The sequence below is a fragment of the Somniosus microcephalus genome, chromosome 8, assembly GCF_052327205.1.
Source record: "Somniosus microcephalus isolate GS21.2 chromosome 8, FLI_Smic_1.0, whole genome shotgun sequence".
Taxonomy (NCBI): Eukaryota; Metazoa; Chordata; class Chondrichthyes; order Squaliformes; family Somniosidae; genus Somniosus; species Somniosus microcephalus.
The window spans coordinates 179,424,140-179,437,275 of record NC_140994.1 but is presented as its reverse complement, the minus strand read 5'-3'; the positions used below and the strand labels follow the sequence as shown (position 1 = coordinate 179,437,275).

The 13,136-nt window shown below is 49.6% G+C and overlaps 1 protein-coding gene across 1 annotated transcript in view; it reads right to left on the bottom strand.

Moving 5' to 3' along the window:
* Nucleotides 1-5,783: 5,783 nt before the first annotated feature.
* Nucleotides 5,784-13,136, bottom strand: part of c1qtnf2 (C1q and TNF related 2) — a 72,084-nt gene continuing 64,731 nt past the window's right edge. Inside the window, exons 2-3 of the mRNA XM_085995405.1 lie at nt 10,224-10,472; nt 5,784-9,174 (exon numbers count right to left, since the gene is read on the bottom strand). Of these exons, the coding sequence (XP_085851531.1) occupies nt 8,543-9,174; nt 10,224-10,467 (876 nt within the window). The 5' untranslated portion in view covers nt 10,468-10,472 and the 3' untranslated portion in view covers nt 5,784-8,542. The remainder of the gene's footprint in view (nt 9,175-10,223; nt 10,473-13,136) is intronic.

Sequence of the window (13,136 nt, the reverse complement as noted above, 5' to 3'; positions counted from 1 at the left end):
CCAAAAAGGTAAGTACAAAATGCTATACTTACCTGAATGTGGAGAAGCCAGGAGAAAACTGCAGGCCACTACCAGCCCCGCGCTCGCCCCTCTCGCGATTGCTTCAGCCGCCTTGCCACCCCCCCCACCCCCCACTCCCAGCCCCAGTTCGCCAATCTCACTCGACTCCATGACCGGCAAACTGCCTCAGGGGCTGTGAATGGCTCCCATAGCTTGCTAGCACTATGCAAAGGAGGCCGGAGGGCTAATTTCCCTTGGTCCCTGTTGCTGGCCTCTTGCAGCACCTGCATCGGCACTTCATCCAGATTGCACCTGAATTCCGGCACGATCCACTTTCTCGGCCCTGTACTTTCCAGCAGGAGTCACTGGATGGCAATCAGGAGAAGGAACTTTGGCTGAATTTTCCTGTTCCTAGTGCAGGGCACCAAGGCCAACTGCTGCCCACCTGAGAATAGCCAGAACCTGGGACCTTCTTCCTCTGAATGAATTCGTCCCATACCGGACAGTACATTTAGCCAATGCATGGTTTTAATTTTTAGCTCCATATTATTGTGACTAAGATAGGTAGGGTGATACAATGGATAAGCACACTGCCCTTTCACCTTTGGGACGCGGGTTTAAATACATTGCTGGCTGATTGGATTAGCATTTCCTCTTCTGTAGTGCCGATAGGTGCCTACATACATTTTTTAGATGCAATTTCATCCCAATTCCAATTTTACTGGACCACAGCACAAAACTGAACCTAATTTAGCACCAGAGAGTAGCAATTCCTGTCTGGGTGCAGTTGGGGCAGGAACAGTGCAATGCAGGAGATGGTGCTGTCCTTTTCTCGCACAACTGTCCCTGTGTGGCAAAGCCACCAAGAGACTCTTGCAGTAATGTATATAATTGCCTTTAACAGGGGTTTGTTACCTTTAAATATTTGCTCTGTATAAATAGCGCGGGTTTGGTACAATATCGATCCAGCGCGATGACGTCATTACGCAGGTCACGTGACGTACCCAACGGCGGGAAACGTGATGATGTCATGACATCAGAGGGGAGAGGCGTGTCCTTTCAGTCTTCGTGGAACCAAGTATTGTACAGACCTGTTTAGAGTTTCTCCTGCGTTTTTGTTTGTAACTTTTACCAGTGCATTAAACCACATTTGGTTAACTTCTAGTTTCAATCTCAGTTCTTTTGTTACATTGATGACCCCGAATCCTCGCAGATGTTTTTCGCGGCGGAAACGGAACGCAGGCAATGATGGAAGCCAACGCAGTGGCTTTGAAGCTCCCCCAATTTTGGGAACAACAGGCGGCCTCCTGGTTCGTGCAAGCGGAGGCGCAGTTCGAGCTCCGCAGCGTCGTGCAGGATCAGACCCGTTATCTTTACGTGGTCTCCGCACTCGACAGCTCGACGGCATCGAGGATCATCAGCCTACTGGAAAACCCCCCGGCTACCGACAAGTACGTCGCCATTAAGGCTCGGCTCATGCAGGTATTCAGCCTTACGAAGGCAGAGCGCGCACGCCGCCTACTCACGCTGCCCGGGTTGGGTGACTCCAAACCTTCGGAGTTGATGAGCCAGATGCTCACTCTCCTGGGGTCGGAACTGCAATGTTTCCTGTTCCGTGAACTGTTCCTCACTCAACTGCCCCAACAGCTGCAGGCGGCCCTCGCCAGATCGGACTCCGGGGATTGTATAGCGCTCGCCGAAGAGGCAGATAAAATATACGCAGTCCGACAGCAATACTGCGCCATCGCGGGACGCCCCGCCCCAAAGGGCCCTGCCTCGACGCCTCCTCCAACCGGTTTCTGCTAGTACCACGCTCGGTTTGGCGTGAAGGCCAGATGCTGCCGTCCGCCTTGCAGTTTCGCGCCCAAAGCAACGAACAGACCCCTGCGCGTCAAGAGCACCGGATCCGGGGCGTTTCCAGCAGCCACAATGGCGGTCGGCAATTCCGGGAAATTACTTTATTTAACCGACTCCATCTCGGGCCTTCGTTTTTTGTGCGACACAGGGGTGCAATGCAGCGTCCTTCCCGCATCGGTCCTCGACCTTCGGTCCGGCAGGCGGGGTTCTCCCCTCCAAGCTGCCAATGGGGGCGCGATTCATACTTTCGGGACCCACCGGGTCCAGGTCTGCTTCGGTGGCCAACATTTTATATGGGATTTCGTCACCGCCAGCATCTCACAGGCACTCCTAGGTGCCGACTTTTTATGCGCCAACGGCCTGCTGGTTGATTTAAAAAATCGTCGGCTCATTCACGCTGCCACGTTCGACTGTATTCCATGTGTACGCGGCACGGTCGCGCCGCACTCGGTCTCCTGTGCTCGGCCACCTCCCGACGACTTCTCCCGCCTCCTCGGGGACTTTCCCGAGCTAACCAAGCCCACCTTTTCGGCTTCGACCGCCAAACATGGGGTGGAGCACCATATAACGATGACCAGCTCTCCCGTCTACGCCAGGGCACGGCGGCTCGAGCCCGGTAAGCTCGCGGCTGCTAAGGCAGAGTTCGCCGCGATGGAGAGGTTGGGGATTATTCGCCGGTCGAATAGTCCCTGGTCTTCACCTTTCCACATCGTCCCCAAGCCCGGGGGTGGATGGCGGCCCTGCGGTGACTACCATCGCCTCAACGATGTCACGACTCCCGACCGTTATCCCATACCACACATAAAAGATTTCTCCGCACATCTGGCGAGGACTTCGGTTTTCTCCAAGGCCGACCTTGTCCGTGGGTACCATCAGGTACCGGTGCATCCCAGGACGTCCAAAAGACAGCGGTCATCACTCCTTTTGGCCTGTTTTAGTTCCTCCGCATGCCGTTTGGACTTAAAAACGCGGCGCAGGCGTTCCAGCGCCTAATGGATTCAGTGCTGCAGGATCTCAAATTTTTGTTCATCTATCTGGTTGACATACTGATCGCCAGCGCCACAAAGGAGGAACATCTCCAGCACCTGCGCATCCTCTTTCGTCGCCTTCAACAGCACGGCTTCATTGTCAACCCGGCCAAATGCCAGTTCGGCCTGCAGCAGCTCGACTTCCTAGGCCACTGCATCACTTCAGAGGGGGCCATGCCGCTTCGGGCCAAGGTGGAGGTGATCGCGGCTTTCCCGCGGTCGCAGTCCGTGAAGGCGCTCCAGGAGTTCCTGGGTATGGTAAATTTTTGCCATCGTTTTGTTCCCAGGGCCACGCAACTAATGCGGCCACTCTACGAGGCCCTCAGAGGGAAGCCGGGTAAGGAGCCCGTGGTTTGGACGCCGGAGATGGACCACGCCTTCGGAGACACAAAGACCGCCCTTGCGAACGCGATGATGTTGGCACACCCCCTGCCAGGAGCCACCATCGCCCTCACAACTGACGCGTCGGACTACGCCGTTGGAGCCGTCCAAGAGCAATGGGTCGACGGCATGTGGCAACCACTGGCGTTTTTTAGCCGACAGCTGCGACGGCACAAACGCCAGTACAGTACATTTGACAGGGAGCTGTTGGCGTTGTTTTTGGCCATTCGCCATTTTCGTTTTCTGCTCGAGGGCCGCCACTTTACTGCGTTTGTCGACCACAAACTGCTCACGTTCGCGATGGCCAAGACTGCCAAACCGTGGTCGGCTCGTCGGCAACGACAGCTTACATATATTTCCGAATCTACCACCGATATCCGGCACGTGGCCGGGAAGGACAGCGTGGTAGCGGATTGCCTGTCCCGCGCCACCGTCCAGGCCGTTCAATTGGGAATTGATTATGCGCGCATGGCGGCTGACCAAGCTGCCGACCCGGAGACTCAAGCCTTTCGTTCCGACTCCGCCAGCCTTCAGCCGAGGGATGTGCCATTCCACTCGGCTGGCACCGCTTTACTCTGCGACGTCTCCTTGGGGGACCCCCGTCCGATTGTTCCATCTGCCTGGTGCCGGACAGTTTTCAACGTCATATACTGGCTTTCGCATCCTGGTGTGAGGGCGTCGCAGAAGTTGATGGCATCTAAATTCGTCTGGAGAGGGATGCGCAAGGACGTCCGCGACTGGGCGAACACTTGTGTGGTTTGTCAACGAGCCAAAGTCCAACGACACGTCAGGGCCCCCTTGGCCACCTTCGAGGTGCCAGAACGCCGGTTCGACCACGTCCATGTCGACCTTGTGGGGCCACTCCCGCCGTCGCAGGGTTTCACGCACCTTCTGACGATGGTCGATCGCACCACGAGATGGCCCGAGGCGGTTCCCCTGACGTCTACCAACTCTGCGGATGTCGCTCGAGCCTTTATCTCGTCATGGGTAGCACGCTTTGGAGTTCCGACGGATATTTCATCTGACCGCTGTCCGCAATTCTCGTCTGAGCTTTGGAACGCGGTGGCCTCGGCCTTAGGCACCACACTCCATCACACCACGGCCTACCACCCGCAGGCAAATGGGTTGTGTGAGCGTTTTCACCGTTCGTTGAAGGCGTCGCTCAGAGCCAGCCTCCTGGACGCGGCATAGGTTGATAAACTACCTTGGGTTATGCTGGGGTTGCACACGGCGCCGAAGGAGGACCTGCAGTCTTCTGCCGCGGAGATGGTTTACGGCCAGCCACTCCGGGTTCCAGGCAAATTCCTGCCGTCCCCTACACAGCCACGGTCTGCGGCCAGTCAGCGGGAAGCCCACCGGGAAACAGCCCAGTGCTTCAGGCCGGTTCCGATGTCGCAGCACGGTTTTCCTGCCTTCCACATTCCAGTGGAGTTGATGAAGGCCAAATTTGTGTTTGTTCGTCACGACGCCCACCGCAGCCCGCTCAGGCCTCCGTATACGGGTCCCTTCCGGGTTTTACAGACGGGGGCTAAGAGTTTTTTGGTCGACCTCGGGGGCCGGCCGGACCACATCTCCGTCGATCGCCTCAAGCCCGCACACCTGGACCTAGAACAGCCAGTCGAGCCTGCTCAACCGTCGCGCCGGGGCTGACCACCGGCTGTTGCCACCCCTGACCGAGCCGCTCCACCCACCAGCTCACCGCCTGCTCAGCGTTTTCCTCTCCGGGAATTTAGGAGTCGTTCCAACAGGCTCGTCCGACCTCCTCGGCGATTGACTTTTCTTATTAAAGACAATTCTGGGGGGGCATATGTGGCAAAGCCACCAAGAGACTCTTGCAGTAATGTATATAATTGCCTTTAACAGGGGTTTGTTACCTTTAAATGTTTGCTCTGTATAAATAGCGTGGGTTCGGAACAATGTCGATCCAGCGCGATGACGTCATCACGCAGGTCACGTGACGTACCCAACAGCGGGAAACGTGATGACGTCATGACGTCAGAGGGGAGAGGCGTGTCCTTTCAGTCCTCGTGGAACCAAGTATTGTACAGACCTGTTTAGAGTTTCTCCTGCGTTTTTGTTTGTAACTTTTACCAGTGCATTAAACCACGTTTGGTTAACTGCTAGTTTCAATCTCAGTTCTTTCGTTAGGAGTTGAGAACTCCTACACCTGTCTAATATTCGAGATGAGCTGCCGACCGTACAGCAGGCGGTCAATGCCAAGCTCTTGTCCAGCTGCCAGGAAATTTAGCATTTAAAGAGCTGCAGCAGCTGATTGAAGAGCTGCATTCTGGGATGAACAGGAAGCTTAGTTGAATAAAGACGGTGAAATGGGGCATTGAGTCATTGCACTCCCAGGTTTACTGATGAAGCCTTTGAAGTGACGATCCATTAAATGAGGCAAAGGAAGATGATGACCCTATTAAAATCTGTGGACAACAACTTTAATTCTTTTACTGTGAATTGTTTGCTATTCTCTGGTTTCATACATTATAAGAAATGAGTCTGTAATACCGTTAGTATTATTTAATATTTTAATAGTTTGCTCGAACATATGATCTCATTCAAATGAAAGTTATAGTGAAAAGTTCATGTATTGTTCCCCATATAAATGCTCTTTATTTCAAGTTTCAGTATGTTTAAGTCCTCAAGCAACAATATGAAATATTTTAACAGGTTATCTACACAGATACCATCTGCAGTCGAAAGATGTCCAATTACAGAAATAAGAATTACAACATAACCTTCACCCATGTAACAATTTCCTGGTTCCAGAATACCTGTACACACAAATGAACGCAGCACCACATCAAGTAAATAACCTCCTACCCCACATCCTATTTCACTTTAATAAACTATAACAAAGCCATAATAAATGTTGTAGCAACGTAGAGTTAAGATTGTTACATAGGTAGAAAGCAGTTAGAAATTTGAAAAATAATTCTCTGTGAGTGGTACACAGCAGTCTGCAGTCAATTTTAGGATTTTTAAATGTTAAAAGAAGAACTTACCAAAAGTAATTTCATCTCCCATCTCTTGAGCTGTAAGGGACTGTTCAGTTTGCAAATATTGCGCTATAATTATATATCCCACTGCACTATATTGAACACAAGGGAATATTTCCTGTGTGTTTGTCCAAACAGGAACTGCAAACGTTGAATTCAGCCAATCAAAGATGACCTATGACACTGACACTATAGCCCCGATGTTAACTCTGGGTGTGAGTAGAGTGTGTGGGGTCTGGGATGAGCCACCAGCTCGCACCATGGTGCCGCCTGAGGCCCGGAGAGATTTTAACTCCCGGGCTTCACTTCCACATCTGAGGTCGGACTCCCACCCAAACATGGCAGGAGCGGGATTTCGGGTGGCATGAGGCCACTGTTGAGGACCCGAGGGGAGCGCTCCCCAGCACTTCGGTCAGTGCTTAAGGGATGGTCAGGAGGCGATTGCGGATGAGGGAAGATGGGGAAGAAGCCCAGAGCAGGGATGTCGAAGGTTTACTTGTGGGACTCGATGGAGCACTCCTACTCTTCCTGACCCACAAGGAAACCATATAAAAGATTTTTTTTTAAACTTACCTTCCTGAGCCTCCCGCTCCTGCTTGTCACCTGGTTTCTCTGGCGCTTCCTGCACTCAGCCCAACACATGCAACCCGGGGTTAAAATTGCCTCAGGGTTCTAATTGCATTATAGGACCCCCACTTTTGCATATTTATGAGGCCCTCGCCTGCCTGCTGAACCCCAGGAGTTAAAATGGTGTTGGCCGGGTGTGTGGCGCAAACAGGGAGGTGAGTACTCTTCCCCCATTTTAACTCCCCACTAGCCCTATCCTCGTCAGGTACGTGGTTTAAAATCAGGGCTTGTGTTTGTCCTGGAACTTACTACATGCAAGACAACATAGCTATGACAATCAAAGCACACAGTGGTCAAATCAACAGTATGCATTTATAGCACTGGGACTATAAATTGTTCAAAGCATCCACAAAAGACTATGGGGAAAAATTGGGTCGCACCCCCTTTGGGGCGTTAACTTCGCTGGTACGCTACTTTTAACACCCAAAAAAGTTAGTGCCCCCGCACCCGAAATTCATCGATAGCGCTCCAAGAGGGAGACGGGGAGCACCCCAAGAGGGAGGCGGGGTGCTACTGGAAGCGCCCCACGTCCCTCTTGGGGCGCTGCGAGTGAATATCGCGGCGCCATGTGCCTAAGCGTCACGCTCTGTGGCACGTCGCGCCATGGTACTGCAGGCCTTCCTCCCCTTATTAAAGGGGAGGGGACCGGGGCCCAGCTGGGCCAATAGGGATCGGAGTGCCAGCAAAAGAGCCCGGCACTCCAGAGAGTGCCGGGCTCATGGAGCGCAGCCAGCACTCCGCAGGGGGGTCTTCACAGAAGGCTGGGGACGGCAAAGTGGGCAGGTAAAATGGCTGCCTGGCACCTTCCCTTTAATTTGCGCCGCCCTGGCCGCAGGTAGGCCCCCCTGACCCCGTCGGACATAGTGTCTGGCGATAATCAGGCGGTGCTACTGAAGATCGCAGCCAGGGCGCGAGCGGGGCACAGCGCACGGTGATGACGTCATCGCCGGCGGCGCAGCGCCACGGGGTGCTAGCGGTTACCACCACCGCTAACCTCCCGCGAAATTCAGCGGGAGACGTTAGCGGCGCCGCGCCCAGGCGCTAGTTGCTTTGCGCCCGGTTAGCACCCTCTTTTGTCGCTAACGGGAGGTGCAAATCAACCGAATTCTTCCCCCAAAAAGTGTTGGAATAAGATTAATTCAGGTTGGCAATTATTTGAGATGTTAACACCAGAAATAATTTACCATGAAGACTGCCAGATTGTTGTAAAACCCAAACTGATTCACTCATGTTCTTTAGGTGAAGGGAACCTTGTGACCGTACCTGATGTGGTTTACAAGTGACTCTAGTCCACACTACGTGGTGACTCAATGCCCTCCAAAGTGGTTTAACAAGCCAGTCAGCTTTGAAAACAATCGCTAAGATGAAGGCCCACCATCACCTTCTCAGGACAACTATGGTGGCCAATAAATGTTGTCCTGTCAGTGTCGTCCACACCTAGAGAACAGATTCTTTAAAAACCTACTGGTTCCCGATGACCTTCTTCTGTCCATTATTTTAATGGAGGTATTATCTTGTTAGGTTAAGCATTAATATCACTGACAATAAAATCCAGACTAGGATATTTTAAAAGTGGTTGAACAGACTCTATTGCAGCATCTTTGAAAATGTAAGTCTTAGAACCACAAGGTACAAGACTTGGGTTTTCTAGAGAATTTGTTCTTCTTCAATTTCATTCAGATAGTCCTGATCAACGTAAATCATAAAGCCAGTGAATAAACTGTCTGCCCAGTGCGGATCATAAAACAGGCCATTCTGTTCAGAGTAGAATATCTGCAGCCAAACTTCATCCTTACGTTTCAGGTACATAATAGTAGAACCAGAGGCTACATCATAGTTCCCAGTGTTAGCATCAAAAGTCTTTATACGATATTGCCCATTGTGCACCAGTCCAATAGCAAGGTGCTTATTTGCTAGGGTAATATCATAGGAGAAGTAGTAAATGCCAGGTATACCACATATAAATTTGCCACTGGAAACATTATAGTGTCCTCCTTCATTTAAAAGGACTTTGTCAAATTTAATGGGTATACGTTCCTTTGGGTAGCTGTAGGTGATGGCTACAGAGAAGGCAGATCTTGCTGTATTTATGCCACATTTGCAGATTCCAGGCAAACCAGGTTCACCATTGATTCCATTAACGCCTTTTGTTCCATTAGTTCCTGAATTACTTTGATCCCCTCGAATACCCTTTGGTCCTCGGGGACCTGCCTTGCCAATAGCGCCCCGTATTCCCTTCACACCATGTTTTCCGGTTATTCCTGGTTTTCCTCTGTCACCTGAAAAGAAAACATTGTTTTATTTGTCTGTACAATTTCTAATCCTATAGTCATGATCATACAGGTTCTGTGTTGAAACAGGAGATCAAGAGATTATGAAAGCACTGTGCAGTCACTGTTATAACATTTCCCTACGTTACAATAGTGACTACACTTCAAAAGCACTTCTGTGGATGTGAAGTGGTTTGGGACGTCCTGAGGTCATGAAAGGTACTTTATGAATGCAAACTCATTTTGTTTCTATCACAAGGCACAACTAGGGCACCTTTGTTAGTTCAAAGTTCAAAGAACCTGTTGGATCAATCACTGTACCCAATAGTAGATGCTTTGGGGTAAACTATTGTGCTTATTATTGAAAACAAATTTCATTTGCTTACCTTTTCTCCATCAGCAGTTCTGAATATTGAACATTCTTTAGAATGTTCTACTCTTGTGCTGCTACCCAGTGCTGACAGCAAGGAATCTAGAATTTATTGTTAGACTGTTACTTCCTTTTTCTATTCTTTTACAATGATTTTTTAAGAATTTGTTTGGAAACCTAGATCCATAATGAGCCTAAGCCATGCTTTGTGCTTGAATGGCACAACTATTGGAGCTATATGGGTGCTGTTCCTCAATATATAGCAGACCAACATCAATCAATCCTCTGCACTGGAGCCAAATTCTGAAATACTGAAGTGCAGAGGCCGTGATATGTTCTTGTGAAGGGCAGAGATTGGCAGGAGGTAGGGGCAGGCTAAAGGGCACAGCAAAGTGACAGTTCTTTGTGCGATAACAGCAGGTGATAGTGAGTCGGCAGCCCGTTTTACACCTCTCTCGCTTATTCCCATTGAAGTCAGTGGGGAAGAGATGTGAAGGGAACCGCTGATTCGCTATCACCCGTTTTACACTGTCGCACAAAGTCAAGATCTACCCCATTGTCTTTAGTTTGGAAGGGCTCACAGGACCTACATACCAGAAATGTGAAGCCACTCTGTTTTTGACAATCATGATTGTAAATTCCAGGCATCCTCCTGATGACAGACGCTAGAAAGATGCAATTATTTTACCTTGTTTTCCTTTTTCTCCTTTTTGACCATCTTTCGCATCTGCCCCATCTTTTCCAGGAAATCCCATTCTTCCAATAGTACCTTGTGGCCCAGGATAACCTGGAGATCCAGGAGCCCCCGGAGGACCAGGTGCACTGCAGATAAGCTGAGAAGGGTCAATTGTAATGGACGACTTTTGTTTCGTCGGAAGTTGATTGGCAGCATGGGATGTAAAGCAGGCAAGGAGAACCAGCCAGAGCATCATCAAATCTAGGAAAGAAAGTTACCACAGGTTACTGTTTAGTGGCTTCGGACAGCTTTTCATTGAACTCAGTATCCAAAATCATTTACCCACCCTGTGATAATCTCTTAGTTCAAAACAGCGCTGTGCCTGAATCTGTAGTGGGTCGTTTGTGAAACCTATAAGAAACAGTCCATTGTCAATTAAACTGGAACTGTTATAGACGAGGGAAATCCAAAAATTCGATCCTGATCTTTGCTGAGTCAGCTGGTCTCAGCCATGCTGGCATTATGGGCATTACGTTGGCCCCTGGACTAGGGAGAGAAAAGATATCAGGCAGTACTCCCACTGCTGATTCATAGCCAGTGGCTTCAGATTGAAAATGCACCAGCGGTGATGGTGGGTGAGGGCAGGTGTGAGCTTGACTAAGGCTGCCCACAGTGGAATAGCCCATCACCACTCACTGTCTAGGCGTACATATGAAGAATGGGCACTTGGGCAAGATACCAAAGGGTGGAAGGAACCCAAGGAATCATAGGGGTGATTCTGCAGTTGGGCTCTCCCAATGACGAGCAGTACTCTCAGTGAACACTAACCAACAACAACAACTTGTATTTATATAGCGCCTTTAACATAGTAAAACGTCCCATGGTGCTGCACAGGAGTATTGTAAGACAAAAAATTTGACACCGAGCCACTTAAGGATAAATTAGGGCAGATGACCAAAAGCTTGGTCAAAGAGGTAGGTTTTAAGAAGCGTCTTAAAGGAGGAAAAATAGGTAGTGAGACGGAGAGGTTTAGGCAGGGAATTCCAGAGCGTAGGGCCTAGGCAACAGAAGGCACGGCCACTAATGGCTGAGTGATTATAATCAGGGATCCTCAAGAGGGCAGAATTAGAGGAGCACCAATATCTTGGGGGGTTGTGGGGCTTAAGGAAAATACAGAGATAGGGAGGGGTGAGGCCATGGAGGGATTTGAAAACAAGGATGAGAATTTTGAAATTGAGGCGCTGCTTAACTGGGAGCCAATGTAGGTCAGCGAGCACAGGGGGCGATGGGCAAACTGGACTTGGTGCGAGTTAGGGCACGGGCAGCTGAGTTTTGGATGACCTCAAGTTTACATAGGGTAGAATGTGGGAGGCCAGCCAGGAGTGCATTGGAATAGTCAAGTCTAGAGGTAACAAAGGCGTGGATGAGGGTTTCAGCAGCGGATAGGCTGAAGCAAGGGTGGAGACGGGCGATGTTACGGAGGTGGAAATAGGCGATCTTTGTTATGCTACGGATATGTGGTTGGAAACTCATTTCAGGGTCAAGTATGACACTAAGGTTGCGAACAGTGTGGTTCAGCCTCAGACAGATGTTTGGGAGAGGGATGGAGTCAGTGGCTAGGGAACAGAGTATGTGGTGTGGACCGAAAACAATGGCTTCGGTCTTTCCAATACTTAATTGGAGAACATTTTTGCTCATCCAGAACTGGATGTCAGACAAGCAGTCTGACAATTTAGAGACCATGGAGGGGTTGAGAGAAGAGGTAGTGAGGTAGAGCTGGAGGCCAGGATAGATCCTTGGGGGACACCAGAGGTAACGATACAGGAGCGGGAAGAGAAGCCATTGCAGGTGATTCTCTGGCTATGATTAGATAGATAAGAATGGAAGCAGGCGAGTGCAGTGCCACCCAGCTGGACGATGGTGGAGAGGCATTAGAGAAGGATGGAGTGGTCAACCGTGTCAAAGGCTGCAGATGTCAAGCAGGGCAAGGAGAGATAGCTTACCTTTGTCACAGTCACAAAGGATGTAATTTGTGACTTTAATGAGAGCCGTTTCGGTACTGTGGCAAGGGCGGAAACCTGATTGGAGGGAATTCAAACATGGAATTGCGGGATAGATGAGCACAGTTTTGGGATGCGACAACACATTCAAGGACTTTGGATAGGAAAGGGAGGTTGGAGATGGGGCGGTAGTTTGAAAGTATGGAGGGATCAAGGAAATCATGGGCTCACAAGGCCTGATTTTCCATCCTTCCTCCTCCATCTTTTTAGGTTTCCTCATTTCTAATATTTTGAGAGGATGTGAGATGGAGTAATTTGTAATAAGAATTTCTTTACACCCACTTTGACATTATTTAAGAGGTGTACTGCCTTAGGTTGTGATACAATTAGGCCACAGTCTCTTAAAATTAAGTGATACAGGATGTTATGATTTACAAACAAGGCACCATACAATCCCTGAACCAGCTGAGTTATTGATGGGGCCCTCATGAGTTTTAACATTTACCATAAGGGATCCTATCAAATATTTTTCTAAAGTTAAAATATATAATCCAGCACCTTACCTCCATCAACCAACCAGGTTACATCCTCAAAGATATCCCAGAAATGTGCTATGCATGGTCTTCTCTGTGTAGATCTATGTTGATTTGGATTTATTGCCTTTGCTCTCACTAACTGCTTTGGAATTGCTTCTTTTATAATAAGCTCCAGTACTTTTCCCACCATAGAAGTTAGGCAAACAGGGCCACAATATCTATGATCAAGTATTATACCTTGAATTAAAGATTAGAATCACATTTTTTATCTTCAAGTCTCTTGGTACCAATGTTGTGCCCAAAGACACCTACAACAGCAAGTCTACTTTCACTCTGATTGCTTTGTTTAAGGGCAGGGTCGCTATCTTTAGTGAAGAAGGAGCGAATAC